This window comes from Cibotium barometz, chromosome 6, assembly GCF_041138505.1.
Source record: "Cibotium barometz isolate CiBa-2024 chromosome 6, ASM4113850v1, whole genome shotgun sequence".
NCBI classification, from domain to species: Eukaryota; Viridiplantae; Streptophyta; class Polypodiopsida; order Cyatheales; family Cibotiaceae; genus Cibotium; species Cibotium barometz.
Window position 1 is genome coordinate 40,924,100 of NC_141051.1, and position 16,186 is coordinate 40,940,285.

The 16,186-nt window shown below is 39.0% G+C and overlaps 1 protein-coding gene across 1 annotated transcript; it reads right to left on the minus strand.

Moving 5' to 3' along the window:
- Positions 1 to 2,528: 2,528 nt before the first annotated feature.
- LOC147637745 (uncharacterized) lies at positions 2,529 to 15,234 on the minus strand. Its single transcript, XM_086799024.1, has 9 exons — positions 14,965 to 15,234; positions 14,759 to 14,845; positions 8,415 to 8,558; positions 8,073 to 8,297; positions 3,814 to 4,008; positions 3,530 to 3,703; positions 3,299 to 3,352; positions 3,055 to 3,201; positions 2,529 to 2,912 (listed from the first exon to the last, which is right to left on the minus strand). Exons 1-9 carry the CDS (start codon positions 15,232 to 15,234, stop codon positions 2,529 to 2,531), a joined length of 1,680 nt encoding a protein of 559 aa, XP_086655150.1.
- Positions 15,235 to 16,186: the final 952 nt, after the last annotated feature.

Below are 16,186 nucleotides of genomic sequence, written 5' to 3' on the forward strand. Positions count from 1 at the left end.
CTTGATCAACTTCCAAAATTTCATTCTAGTAGATGGCTTCAACAAACCATACAACAAGGAAAACAGAGTGGCGAGGTTATAAGCGATGAGGAGGAGGAGCTTGCATATGGTTGTGATTACTATGTAAGTGAGTTTTTATATTCTTGTATAAGTTTTTATTCTTGATATAATTTTACGATCTTCTTTTGCTTGCAGTATCATAAATTTAGTGCACTTTGGTCACACGGTCAAGTGGAGCAAATAGATAAGAAGAGAACAATATTTAATTACAGTGTCAAATGAAATTTCAAGCAAGAAAGTCATTCAAGTGCAAGTGATCTAAGTAGTGAAGTTGTCATGCTGCTTGATTACTATGGAACAACACAAGATAGACATTATCAAAGACGTTGGGTTCAGAAAGTTTTCTATGTTCATTTTTTATGTGAAGTGGTTCAAGGTAGTGATTCAAGGACCACAAGCAACCATGCGCAAAGATAAGAGCGGATTTATTCAAGTAGACTCCACAAATTAGATATGGACAAACCAAAGGAACACATTTGTGCTACCAGCTACCAGAGCATTGTGAGAGCAGGTCGTCTTCAAGGTGGACCTGAGAGATCGTAGGTGGTTGTTTGTAATACAAATTGATCCATGCACTAAACAAATATTTGAAGATATAGAAATTTCACATGAAGTAGAGATTAAGAAACCCACTCTCAAGAAGCACAAGAAATAGATATTTATCCAGTTGAACAGCTAGAAGAAGGATCAAATGAAGGTATAGTAATTCAACAATTACTAGCACTTGAACCAAAAGCAAACACAACAACTAATCAGGAATTTGAAGAAGAAATAGAAGAACAACTTTCAACACAACCACCTCTAATGCCTGGAATAGAAGGGGACAATACGGAGGCTACACCTATTGGACAGAGATGTAGATGGAGAGGTATTTTTGGAAATAGATGTATTCGGAGCCATGGATCTAGCTAAGGATGAGAGTTGATGATGAGTTATAACATCTTATTTCAATTTTATTTACCAAGAAATACTTGGTTTTTGTCAATGTTTTCTTTTTTTACATACTTAATTTTTTAAGAAGTCCAAAACAAAAAGTTAAAAAAAAAGATTTCGACACTTACTTTGACCCTACTTTCGACACTACATTTCAACGTCTAATTTTGACATTTATATCGAAGGGATATTTTGACAGCGCGGAAACCGTCGATACAAGGCATCAAAAATGGGTCATCCTATAGTAGTGCATCAATGGCCTACATAACAATGGCATTCTTTTGTGTCCAACCACTTAAAATAAGGAGAGGTATTTACCTTGGCCTATTTTTTCTTCAAAGATCTGTATATCAATTATTTCAGAACAAAATTTCTCAAAATAACTAGTATTTTCCAGGTAAGCAAAACTCTCATCCAATCTATGAAAGAATACTCTAAAGGGATTTTTTTTCTAGCACTACATACAATTGGATTAAGCTTGCTTGAATTTTTTAAATAAGGATTACACAAAACCACCGAACGATGGTTCTTTGGTGCATTGTTTTGCCTCTGATAAGGCTTAATTTTTGGTGGATTCATATTTGTGCTAACAATGGTGCTTCATTGGTGCTTGCCTTTTTCGAAACTTAGTTATCACCCATAAAAGTACCACTACAGTTGCATCGTACTATAGTGTAGTAAACCTTTAATCACTCGATATTTTCTTAATCCATTTTATTTTGATTGATTATCTCCATCTAGTACAAAAATGAAAAATGTCTTGGAAGAAGTATTCTTTGACATCAAATAAGACACTTAATGCCTTCTGATAAACACGTTATAAGGGCCCTCTTATAGAATGTAGGATGTTTACAATCATAAGTATGCATAAACTCGGGTGTTAACCATAAGATTAATGCTTGGTTTTTGATGGGCAGTGCCTTGCTCTTTAGAAATCATAATTTTTGGGAGAAAAAAGATAGTGTATTTTGTGATGGGCATATCATGATTTTTGGGAAAAAAAAGATAGTGTATTTTGTGATGTGCATATGAAATTTAATTTGTCTACTAAAAACCATTGAGAAATTATAGGTAAAACATCTAACAAAAATCAAGCCTAATCATAAGTAAACTATAATGCCTTCACATAAAACAAGTAAAGACTCAATGCATACTTACGATATTAGATAATCACAAGTATGTATACTTAAAATCAAGCCTAATTAAAAGTAGGCTATAATGCCTTCACATCAAACATGTAAAGACTCGATGCATACTTTGGACGTTAGATAATCACAAAGTATGCATACATGCATACTTTGGATGCTGGTCATAAATATACTATAAAACATGCAATATTTGACAACTAAAACAAGAACCAAAAGTTTTTCAATCAATGGATCACTTTTCCACTCATGACAGAAAACATAAAAAAATGTCAATATCCAAAAATATCAGTGTCCTTCCCATGATGCAACTCCCACCATGGGATGTTTACGCATGAGCTGGTGTGCACGATATGGGTTTATGCAGAACTAGAGGGCATGAAGTGAGGATCATGGACAACCAGGGCCATGTGCCGGCCCTCCGAGGACTACCGTGGTGCCCATAGCAGCATGAGTGGTAGTTTGTATATTGTAGCAGTCAGGGTCGGAAGTGACGAGCACGACATCACTTTCCCTTGTATCTGTGAGTATATTTGGTGAAGTCATCACCTGCAGGGAGTGGGCATAAGTAGCTGTAACATCCACACCCTTGCTAGGAAAGTTTCCATTGCCCATCTCAGTAGTAGTATGTACTCCTCCAACTTTCGAGTTGATCACCGATCCTCCAATACTAGCTGTGTCTGCATATTGTGCTAGATTTGTAAATAATTCTGATGGCCAATATCCCACATCAACTGTGCCATATGCTAGCCACCAATTATGAGTTACAAGATTCTACAAACAACGTCAGCATAGGCATATATCACAGTCAATGAGCTCAACATATCCAAATGTGTACTGTACATAAAAAAATGCATTATGGCTCAACATTTATCTCAAGGAGAATCCAATTTGATTGATTTATCAATAACCTCACCTGCCAAATACGAAAAGGGACATCAACTAGATGGCCTTTATTGGTAGAAGTAGGGAATATGGTTGCACCTATGGCAATTTGAAATGCCACATGGACGAAGCCTGGGCATGTGAGATCAAAACATCCTGTGTTTACATAGAAGTCCTTCTGCATGCATGCGAAGTGAAACAAAACATGAGAAGGAAGCAATTCTTGTACATGAGGATTTTGAATCACTTGATCCCATCAAAGATTTATAACCCACCGTCCAGTAGGTGGAAAGGCGGGTGTGGTTATCGCCATAGAGTTCAGGGTTCACCTAACATGGAGAAGTGTTAGAATAATGTCTTATAAGGACTGTTCCACAGCTTATTAGTACAGTAATTTTTAGATTTGATGTTAGATGTTTAGGGGATAAGAAATCACATTAGATGTTAATTAGGGACCCCCTGAAGGTCTCAATATGTATGCAAAGGTTTGAGGCTAGTGAGCTTACCGACCATCCAGTTTCGACCGTGTTGAGGGTGTTGTCTAAGGCGGATCCAGCAGTCAGCCACACGTCGACCGCGCTCATCTCAGAAGCTATATTCTCAACGTGAGGATTCCATATGCTGAGTGATGCGGAGGCTCCAAATATGGGTTGGCCGTGGGAATACACGGCCTTGGCAAACTGCAAATACATGTACTTCCTTTAAAAAAATTATGGGCTTAAGCTGGACTCAATCATTATCCTAATCGACTTGAAATTAATCAAGCACGAGATTTGATTATTTAACTGACCTCGATGTTTCCTGTAAAATCTCGTGAGAAGCGCCTCTGTTTACAATGCACGACTCTAGAATATACAGCAAAGAAGGTTCCAATTGGACAGATGCCATTAAGATGCCAAAGCTGCGCACCCGCGATCAAAACTGGCGGATAATTATCCATCTCAGGATTGCGTTTAATTCCATCGGGAGTAGAGCTCGGGAATTCCTGTTAGTATGTGCAGCAATCTCTGTTAACCTAATAATATGTGGATTGCGTTTAATTGCATCGGGAGAAAAGCTCGGGAATTCCTGTTAGTGTATGCATTAATCTCTGTTAACCTAATAATATGTCGATATACTAAATCTTAAGGAGCTTTTAACAGTACGCATGATTGAATCTAAGGTGCTTAGCTAAAAAGAGAGATAGTATGGTTTCTTAACAACGGGTGATCTAACGCAGGCTGCTTCTCCCGCAACACGCAATCAATGATGTCTCCATCGGGACTCTGTAGGGTTCACAAGACAACATAACATGCATCGACGTTTATATGATCAATAAACGCACCGAATCAAAGTAATTGATGATTTGATCTATATTAATTACTTGATGATTTGATCTATATTAATTACTGCATTGACCTAATTAATGAGATAATTTCGTCCACCTGGATGCTCCGAACCGATGGTTTGATAAGCTCTCGGAGTTGCAGATGCGCTTTGGCGACATCCTCCCTGGTGTACCCACTTAGCGAGTCTCTTACTTGATCGACTGTAAGACTTCTTCCTCGCACAACATGCACGAAGAAACTAGACAATACTAAAATGCTCAAGAGGACGTCGCTGGCCGATAGATGTCTGTCATTGCGCCCTCGCAAAGTCATCATCACCACCGTCATATTATTGTGCAGTGTCCATAATATAAACCTTGCCTTATTCTCATCACCACCGTCATACTATTGTCCAGAAACCTTGTATAGATTCGGACTGCGCGTAGTCGGTACTACTAACTATCGGCATCCATTGCGAGAAATCTTAGGGCCTTGGAAATGTTTCCCCCCGAGGGTACTGAGTCTCCCTTGTCCATCCCCGAGCCCTTACGGTGAAATACACATTAAATGGTGTTTTTTTTTAAAAGGGGCTTAGCATAAATTTCGGTGTGCTCATTCTAGATTTTGTGGGGTGCAAGGCAGGGTGGGGGAAAATTTTTGCACTAGTGTTGGCTCTTGAAAATTTTCAAGCCCACAAAAATATTGTAAACCATATTGGTTTACAAAAAATTAGTGTCTCGTGGTATACTAATGATTAATGTGCACCTACACACTATTGGTTAATAATATGGTCCCAAATAAGAATAGAGCCTTATGCATAGCACTCATCTAAACTAACCATCGGGCTATCCCCCAATCACTGCCAAGCCTTGAAAACAATACAATTCCAAGACCACAAGGACAATATAAACCATGGTTTATAGAAAAGTAGTGACTTGTGGTATACTAATGATTAATGTGCGTGACCTACACACTATTAGTCTAATTATATGGCCCCAAATAGGAATTAAGCCTCACAGAAAGCAATCATCTACACTAACCATTACGCTATCCCCCAATCGCCCAAGCCTTGAAAACAATATAGATTTGGTCTTGCAACATTTGCACATGTGGGCTCGGTGCTACTAGCCAACAGCCTTTGGCCATATAGACTATTCAAATTAGGTTTCCCTACTAGGACCTAGACAAAAGTTCTTTCTTTAAAACACCCGATAAATTATACTACACATAACTTGCATCCAAATATTTTGATAACATACTTATCATAACTTGACCATATTCAAGTTGATTTGCGTATAAACATGACCATATTCTGATGAGTTTTGAGCAAGTTATTGTCATTCCACTCAATTTGAGTATAAACATGACCATATTCCGATGAGTTTTGCGCAAGTTATGGCTATTTTAAGTTTTGGGCCTGGGGGATTGACAAGTCAGTACCACCATTATGGGTGCCTTGTCGAGTTTGTGGAGGCCCCTAGGCCCAAAACCTAAATTGGCCATAACTTGCTGAAAACTCATCCTGAATATGGTCATGTTTATACTAAAATCAAATGAAACATGTCCAATGACCTTATAAGCTCGCCATAAAAGATCATCAAAAAATAAAACCCTTATTTAATCATGAGGGGCTACACTCGATAGAGGGGGTAATTTTTCTTATTTAATCATGAAGAGTTACACTCGATAGAGGGGGCAATATTTTTTTAAATAAGGGGGGAGATGCTACTAAGATTTTGTAGGAAATTTCTTGGTAAAAGAATTGGGAGAATAAATCACCACAACCACCAAGCCTACTAGAGAGTCCACCTAGAAGGTAACCAAACTTGCCAACCAAGAGAACCAAGAGCACCGATTACAAGGCAATGGAATCCCAAGAAGCATCCAAAAATCAAGGCCATGATAGTGCACAAGCCAAGGGGAGCTGGTAGCACATGTATGTGTACACAATGCCTAAGAGGCCCACATGTATACCATCATGAAGTGTGGAGAGGAACACCCTCCCTCTCTCTTACGAGTTCAAGGTAGAATGTTTTCCAGTTTTTTATGTGTAGTGGTTTTGGGAGTTGTGTCGAAAGTATGTGTGATAATACCTTTTCTTATTTAGTTTTTCTTTATTTCTTCTCTAACTAAGGTTAAATGCAGTTTCCATAAACAAGTAAATTGGAGCCTCACAGCAAGAATCATGGTATATATCTCAGAGTTTCTTAGCCAAATAGATCCTCATATGCCTTGACTTTGTCACAAAAAAGATTATAAGCAAGTAGTTGCAGAGGTTCCATAACTAAATGGGATCACTCATAAGATGAATGAATTATTACAAGAAACGGTAAACAAGTTATGTATCTTAAATCCTTCCAAAATGAAAAAAGTGGATTAATAGGTACAAAGGGGGATAAGTGGAAAGAACAAATGCTAGAAGAAGTTTCATAGGGATCTTCCATACGCACCAGAGCTCGCACTTCTCCTCAATAATTTATCACTTAGGTGGCTAGAAGATACTCTTAGGCAATCAAGGGATGTAAGCAAGTACATGTCCCATTTGAAGAAATGTTTTGTTGTTCTTGGCATATTAATAATAGCTTTTCTTAACATATTAATGATAGTAAAATTGCTATAGTATCGTTAAATTTAAGCATTATGGCCACATGGTCATCACTTTCATGTGGAGCATATAGATAAGAGAAGCAGAACTTTTGATTATGGAGTAATGGCCTCTTCAAGTGATACAAATCTCTACAATGGTCCTAATGCAATTGTGAGAATAGTAAAAGTGGATTCTTTGCTATAAACTCATCAAAATTATGGGTAGATCTTCGCGATACATTTGTACTACCACAACAATGTGAGCTTGCAATGTTTTAAAATTGGATACTATTAAAATTATTTTTTCCCCTTCCGAGTCTATGGTATTGCTTTTCTGAATCCAAAATGGTGGTACATAATAGAATTTGCATTTCAAAGCAAATAATGATAAAGATGGTGAGAAACATAACATTCATACCTCACAAATGCAAAGTTGGAGACAATATCTAATTCATAGATAAATCAAAGAGATGAAATATAGTTGTTGCGGATGTCAATGTCAATGAAAACAACAGAGAGGAACCTCATCATCCTCTATTGAATCCATCGATAGTACCTTCTCAAATCCTTCTATGAATGCCAATGAATTCCCTATTAATTCCTTGCTTGGAAGATGTAGGAGACATGGAGATCGCATTAAAAATTGGCTTCTTTGGAGCCATGGACCTTGAATAAGATGAATAATTACAAATTTTATTTTATTCTTTCATTACCCAAAGAAAAATCACTTTGATCCTCTTTTTGGCTTATGTAGAGATCTCGTGCTAAGGGTCCTCGAAGCAAGCTAGTATTGTTCTGTGTGCAGTTCTCTTTGCCCACCCCGCCTTTAAAAAATTATACTAACATTTTAGAAAAAAAACAAGGATATCCCACACTTTTATGCCGAAGTGCTTAAACTGGCGATAATTTCAAATAAACTCAAACTTCATAGCATGACGCTTATTAACAACAAAGGTATCAAAGAGATTTTTAACATAATACGCCAAGGCCGTGCGTTTGATCAAGGGCATTTGGGATTTCTTCCAGGCCCTCCGAAGAAGATGGCGGTTCCCCAGTTGTCGTAGGAGGTGGCCTGGATGTCGTAGCAATCAGAGTCGGTGGTGGTGAGCATCAAGTCATGCGCGGAAACCCCCTGTATATCGTTATCACCATTCACCCACTGGAGCTCCTTCGCAAAGCATGCTGCTTGCCACTCCTCTTCTGCAAAGTGGCGACTCCCCATTTGCGTGGCCGTGTGTTGCCCATTGGGCCTCGTGTTGATGATCTCTCCCCCCCACTGAAGAACTTGTGCAGACTGCGAGAGATGTGGGAACAAGGATGATGGCCAGTAGCCTACATTCGTATTATGATAGCGCAACCACCAATTTCCCGTTGTAGCATCCTGTCCATCATGTACAGAAGCTTATGATGAGAACCATAACAATATAATCTCTCATAGCAATGAGCCTCTGCTACTTTGAATCTAGAGAGAGAGTAGATGAGACTGCGCGTATTATACCTTCCACACAAGGATGTCAATGTCGAATTGCTCGCCTTTATAGACAGAGAGGGGAGTTATGACCCCTCCCACGAGTATCGTATTGCTAGTTTGTACAAAGCCAGGGCACCGCAGATCAAAACATCCAGTCGTATAGAATGCGTTCTGCTCCAATTCAGGAAACATTAATAAGATCTCATTAGTAGAAACATTCTCAAATATGAATACATCAAACATAATTTAGTGCATTATTGAGATGTAGCTTGTGATTTATTTAGATCAAACATAATTTAGTGCACTATCCCAGTGCAACCTCACGCCCTATAAGGGTGCTCTGGATGAAGCTATATTGGTAGGAATCTGAGCTTGAGATGAAGCACCTATTTTGTAACGGTTGCGAGAGCCTCCACCATATATATGTTTAGGGTCCTCAAACAAGTCACCTTAGATTGTATGCGAAGGCTCATGAGGAAAAGAAAGAAGCCTCCACCTCATTTTCTGAGGGTCCTCAAACAGTAGTTAATAACTAGTAAGTGGTGGCATCTAAAAGGTAGGAGACTTTTTTTTTTTTTGGTGGGGTGCATAGATAAAAACCAACCTTGTGAAATATCAACTAAGGGGGTGAAGTGATAGCTCGATTTAAAAGTTTTGTAAGTTTTGGAGTTTAAAGTTGGTGATAAGCTCATAATGTGGTTAAGTGCATGTGGGGTATCTATCTATCACAGGAACATCCGAGCTCACTGCCGAATGGCGCCAAATTAACAACGAGCAAAGAGCCTGAGTTTGGAGGACAAGCTTGGCATAGCAAAGGGAGGTGCCCACTTGCCACGGTTCCCATCCGCCGCAGGCTCTCGCTCTCAGATATACTTGCAGAAATGAGGTCCGGCCAGGAGAACCATACGCAAAAGACCAACTTTCTCGACCACCACCTCTACTCTAATGCGGGTCATGAGGTAACTAACAAGACTGACTGCATGCATATATGGCCTCCTCCAACAACTGATTCTCTTCTAATTTTACAGTGTTGAGATAATGTTTATACAGTATGCAATAGCCACTTGGGCTCCTATAAAGGACGTCTATGGAAGCTCCGTGACTTTCAATGCATGGAAGCCTTTCGTGGAAGTGTATCAAGAGATGAGCGTTGCACAGCTGTGGCTCACAGCTGGTCAGTACGAGGGCACAGATCTAAACACCATTGAAACAGGATGGATGGTAAGGATATATTGCACACATGAAAATTCGAGCTCCCTTGCAATATTGAGAGCGTGTAAACTTGATTGGAAGTGTGTGTTAATACAATATAATTGCCTTGGATTAAGCTTACCTTGCTTTGGTGTGCAAGAAAGGAAAGCGGCCTACTAACAAATTGTATATTTGTGATAATAGGTTCAACCTAACGTATATGGAGACTTCAACCCTCGTTTATTCACCTATTGGACAGTGCATCAATATATTTACCCCACCACTAGCGTAGTTGCTTAGGCTCTTCTATTTCTCCATCCCCAAAAAGGATATAAAGTGATGCCAAAGCGAGAGACGTGTTTACAGTGTTAGTGACAATGACAAACTCAGAACCATTAACAAAAACACATCAAATTATAAGCTTTAAATAGTGGTGGCTAGGTCAAAAAGCAACCTCAAAAGTGGTTTTTATTGAAAATTGAACTATCCTCTGCATTTATTGGAATCTTGATTTTCCTCAAAAAGAAAAGTCACTTTAAAGAGCCGACCCACCACTTGCAATTCGTTGAGGGATAACCAAGTCAATAGAATAGATTTACAAATAGGTCTCATGATATTACATACTCTAGGTCTTTATGTACATATTAGCACACTTCTTTGCAAGACTTTTTGAAAGCTTTTGATTTGCTCATCACATTGATTGCATCATTGCGTTTATTCGCACAATTTATGATGTGAAAATATTTTAGTTGATTATGCCAATATTAAATCCTTGATTGTGTCATTTAAAGATTAATAACATTAATGTGAAATTTTTGGTGATTATGATTTTGAGTCATTTTAAAGATTAATTCATGAACTCTCATATTGAAAAATAGCATTAAATTATAACAAAACATAAGGACCTTTAAGTGGTCTATAAGTCTACAATTTAACTCTTTCTTCTTAGCAAGAGCACAAATATAAGGACCTTTAAGTGGTCTATAAGTCTACAATTTAACACTTTCTTCTAAGCAATAACACAAACCCCACATGCATAAGGTTTATTATAAAGTTCAAAAGAAGCACATTGTGGCCAAATCTTTGAGTTTCTACTTTGTGTTAAGGTACAAAGAAAAGATTAGCCACACAGACCAAGAAGTACTTCAATGGATGAGGGATGAAGCTACTTAGCTTTTCTATGAAGAGGAGAAGCTACTTACCTTTTCTTGCTAGACGAAGAGGACCTATGGATGAGGGAGAAGCTACTTACCTCTTCTTGCTTACCAAGTGGTACTATTATGTAGGAGGGAGAATTTACTTACCTTTTCTTGCTACCAAAAGGTACCATGGATGAGGGAAAAGCTACTTACCTTTTCTTGCTCCCAAGAGGTGCCATGGATGAGCGAAAAGCAACATACCTTTCTTTCTCCCAAGAGGTACTATGGATGAGGGATAGAATAAATTTGGAGATTATAAATAACTTATCAATTACTGAAGGCTTGGATCCACACTATTTTTAAGTCAATGATGTTATATGCAATTATACTAATACTGAGAGAGAGGGTTTAGACATAGTACATGTTATAAAGAAGTACAAACATTATCTCCTAGCTACAAAATTTATTTTCTCTGCCAACCATTAAGCATTCCTTTATTTGGTGAATAAGACTTACACCATGGGTGCATCAACAGATGGGAGACAGATGGTTGCTCATTATTTTGGAATTTGATTTCACCATCAGTGTACAAAAGAAATTTGTGATTATTTGAACCGGTCACCTTTCTAGAATTCCAAATGAAGAACCCTCTCTAGGAGTGAAACGTGGTCATCTCGATGCTCCATTGTTCCACACCACATTGACCGTATACCGAAATGGAGTGAAGACATTGTCCCCTTCTTTGGCACTATCCCATCAAGAAGAATAGATCCATATACTCATTAGGAAGGTGGTCCTATAAATTCGTAGGTGGGAATGCACTTTACAAGAAGGGTAAGGTCGAATTATGGGGAATTAATGTGTTCATGAAGATGATTTTGTCACAGTACTTGAGTAAGCCCATTCTTTCATAGACAAAAAACTTTGTTCGGGACATGACAACCTCTTAGGTCCTCTAAGCAAGATTGTGGTGGGCTGCACACTTTGGAGATGCATTTGAATTTCTCGAACACTATGATGAATGCCAAAGGTTTGCGGGAAGGATCGTATAACCTTAAGCTTTGTAATTTGGAATAACTATTTGGAAAAAATGGGGCGTAGACTTTCTAGATCATTATTTCAAAATAATCATTTGAAACATGGAGCTTATACTTCCTAGGTCCTATTAGCCCAGCCGTGCTAAGGGAGCCCATCCATGCTTTATCATAGTCACCAACGTAGCTACTTCACCAATAAGTGGACAAAGGCCAAAGCTACACAGAAACCTGGATGAAAGATATTCTACCCCACGGCATGGCCAATTCCTTTTTGAGTATATAATTACTTATTTTGGTTCCCCCCACTAGAAATAGTGAGCAATCATAGTATACACATTTTATAACTGAAATTCTTGCTCTCAAAGAATTCCTTGTGTGGGTGCACTAAAAATCGACACTTTACTACCCACAAGAAAATATATAAAAAAACTGAGAGTACTAACAAGATTTTATGCATTGTTGTCACAAAGATTGTAGAGGCATCCATGTTCTAAGCGAACTGTAGTAAGACATAATCTCAAGGAAACCCTCTCACAGAGAGGTAAGTACACCAACCTCATTCCAAGATCACAAGCAACCTGCACCAATATGTTCGGGGACCACCTCGTTGCATTTTGGTCTTTCAACTTATGTATCCCCCCTCTTATGCATTGGGTCTTGTTTGTGCTGTCCAACCCTCTTCCTCACATTTTACTTCACATGAACAGATTATACATATACAGAGAACAAGGACCTAATCCTTGTATAAGGAACAGCAAGGGCAAGGACCAACTCTAACGACACCACCTTATCCCCACTCTGTCTCAAACAACCTAGAAAGTAAACTTTGGATCTTCTTGATCCATTTGCCAAGACAGTAGTTAGAATTCAGGATGATTCATGCTCCTTAGACCCAAAAATAATCCATAAGATCTGAAGAGCCATTGTTCATACATAGGCCAAGACCACCCTTGGCAAATCATTTATAGAGTAACCTATCCATTAACAAAAAATGTCACATCATCCTTCAACTACCCAAAGTAGCCCCTTATCTCAACGTGGTTAGTCTTAATTCCTTCAAAAAATAACCATCACCATTGGGCTCAAATTTCCCTCACCTCAGTACACTTTATCGTGCCGTACCATAACACTGAATACTCGGGGGAGGTAGAGATGTTGAATGGGTCATAAAGAAGGATCACTCTGAATCAAGATCTACTCAAAAGAGCCCGCTACCACTAGCAATATCAAATTAAGGTACACCACTAGCAGCCTCTTAACCAAACACACTTCAAAGAAGCAAAGCACAGCTCATATTTGTCCATGATTAAATAGACCAAACTGTGAGACCAATCAAAGCACATGGGCACTTGTTGGAACCTAAATATTACAAAGTGTGCATGCACCTTACCCTCACCATGCTATCAACATATAACCAGGGACATTTTTGGATGAGTGGTGTAGTGGGTGAAAGCGTGGCCATGGTACCACACATTCTTTTAGCATACCATTCTTTTGGAAAACCCATCCTTGCCAGCAACCGACCCCTCAAACATCATACCTTGGCATGAAAAAACCCCTCTTTTTGAGCCAAAAGTGAAAAATATCAAAGAAATAAAAAATAAGAGTCACCACCCAAAGTGAAAAAAAAATCAAAAATAAAAAATAAGTCACCCCACCAAGCTTAATTTCTTTTGGTTTATAGGCCCAAACCTAGTACAATGGTGCCCCAAAAGCTTCATGACCTTAATTCTCCATAATCATGATCACGGGTAAATGTCAATGAAAGGAGAAATAAGAGTCGAAGAATGCAGTAGGGAATTGAAGAAAGCTGCCAGGGAGTTAGACTTTTCACATGGGGGAGCATGCATGGGCACACCTTCAACCCTCATAGCCTATGCACAACACTTAGGCTTCACACTTTCATAAGCACACCTTGCATATATATAGGCACTCACAATATCTAACACATTCATCAAGCACGATCATGGCAGCCAACATTAAATCAAGGAGCCATGGTAGGTGAAAGCCTAGTCCATGGTACATCCCATCTTCTAGATCCTCTAGAAATGTGCAACACTCTCTAAAGATTTTGAAAGAAAATTCTTTGTGGTCTTCATGATGGGACCATTTGTCTTTTCTTCGACTATCTCCACCATCACAATAAGAACCTCACCATCGAAGAGCAAAAAGCAACAATGATCTCTAGTTTCCCCATGAGATCTGAAAAGTATACATTGTCGCCACCATCACCAATCAAATGAAGGTGGTCTTGGTGCGTAAATCTGTAAGCCACAGACCCTCTTTTCTTGTGTGGGCCTAACCAACTCACAAACTCGGAGAGAAGGCCCTACATCAAGAACGTTTTTTCCCACATTACACCATATATAGCCTCAACATGCTTTTTAACTCTATGGCCAACAAAACCCTATCTTACATTATACCACATACAATCTTTACATACTTCCTAACTTACGTACAACCTCGACATGCTTCCTAACTCAATGGCCAACCAAACCCTATCTTACATTATACCACATACAGCCTTTACATGCTTCCTAGCTTACATACAACCTCGACATTCTTCCTAACTCAATGTCCAACCAAACCCTATCTTCTAATATACCACAAAGCATGTTGACTAGTCTCTTCACCGGCTATATCGTTCGACCAACCAACCTCTCTCGAACCCCACATCATCTACACTACCGGAGCTTGGTTATATGACGACACAGTCACCATTAGGAAGGAGGTATGTTAACCACTTTAGTAGATTAATATAGTTTTACAAACTAACATAGTTTGCCAGCCTGACCATGCCATAAGACACTTTGTCATTAGCAAAACCCCATCTTTTGTAAGATGGTGGTGGAATTTATTAAATCCCAGCATTTGGACGATTTCGAGTGATTTACAAATCTAAATCCTGGTTAAGCCTAAGCATTGGCTTTGATTTGAAGGGTGGGAAAAATATTCTAAGGAAAAGAAATGATGCTGTTTTCTGAATTGTAAGAGTTAGGAGTACTTGAAGAGTGTGGTTTTTGAGCAAGGGATGATCGAAAGCAGGCTGCAGGTGACGCAGAACGCAATCGACGATGTCTCCATCGGGACTCTGCAATCAATGTGGCTAAAAATTAATAGGTATGTAATTAATAGGGCTGCTAAATATTCAGCAATTGTGCGGTGGATACAAAATTGATTGAATGAGTAAATCTAGGTGTAATATTATACGTGGATGGTTCGAACTGCCGGCTTCGTGAGGCTTCGGAGGTGGTGCTTTGCTTGGGCGATCTCTTCATCAGAGTAGCTGGGGATCAAAAGCAAGTGACCTTCATCTGATCCGCCTGTGCTATTGTTTGTAGCAGCCTGCTGCGCCTCAGCTCGTTGTAGTAGCAGGCCAACCGTGCACGTTAACGCTACCCCCACTATTAGGTAGTGTAAGAGACGACCTGACCTGCCCGCTCTTACTGCATGAAGATGAGACCTTGCAGGAGCTTCCATATTCTTGCGTTAAGTATCTGTGTGCGCAAATATATTAACGATGATAAAGAAAATGCCACTATCGTTCCTTATACACATGCATAACGTGCAGCGGTCTAATGGTCGGCCGGGAGCCTAGAATTTAATATTCTTCCTATCGCCAGCGTTCCCTACATATATATGCATATATATACATATACGTATATATATACACATACATACATGTGTGTGTGTATATATATATATATATATATATATACACGTGTGCGTCCATGTGTGTGTATATATATATATATATATATATATATATATATACATACATACAGGAGCTATCAAATTAGGAGCTAGTCAAAGCTAGACTGGTTGGAACAGAAAAAAATATCAAGAGGAGGACTGATCAGATCAGGGAGTCATCAAATCACTAGCTGTTAGATTAGGAGCTATCAGATTAGTAGCTGTTCAGATCAAGAGCTATCAGATCAGGGGCTGTTCAGTTTAGGAGCTGGTCAGATCAGGAGGTGTCAGATTAGTAGAAAGACTGGTCATAGTAGGAGGTGTTAGGATCAGAAGCTTCTAATCATGAGGTGTCTAAATTAGAATTGGTCAGAGTAGGAAGTGTCAGGATCAAAAGCATTTGAATCAAGAGCTACCTGAATGAGAGGTATCTAAATCAACAGTTGTCTAGATCAGGAGGTGTCCTGAGCTGCATTTAAGCAAGGACCATCGAGTGAAGAGAGGCAATCTTGAGAAGACCTTTAGTATGTGTGGTTGTTTCGAGGGGTTTGGGGGTGGTGTCTCATGTCAGTTTTGCCTGATCAAGCCCTCTTGCAATGCTAGCTAGTGTAGCTAGTGTGTGAGTTGGAAATAGCTCTCAACATGTCAAAAAATAGTCTGTTTTGAGAAGAAAACTAGTGGAAGGACAATGAGGCACCTAGGTTATTATCATGAGTGCATGATGGAGCTCCCTCTTTCT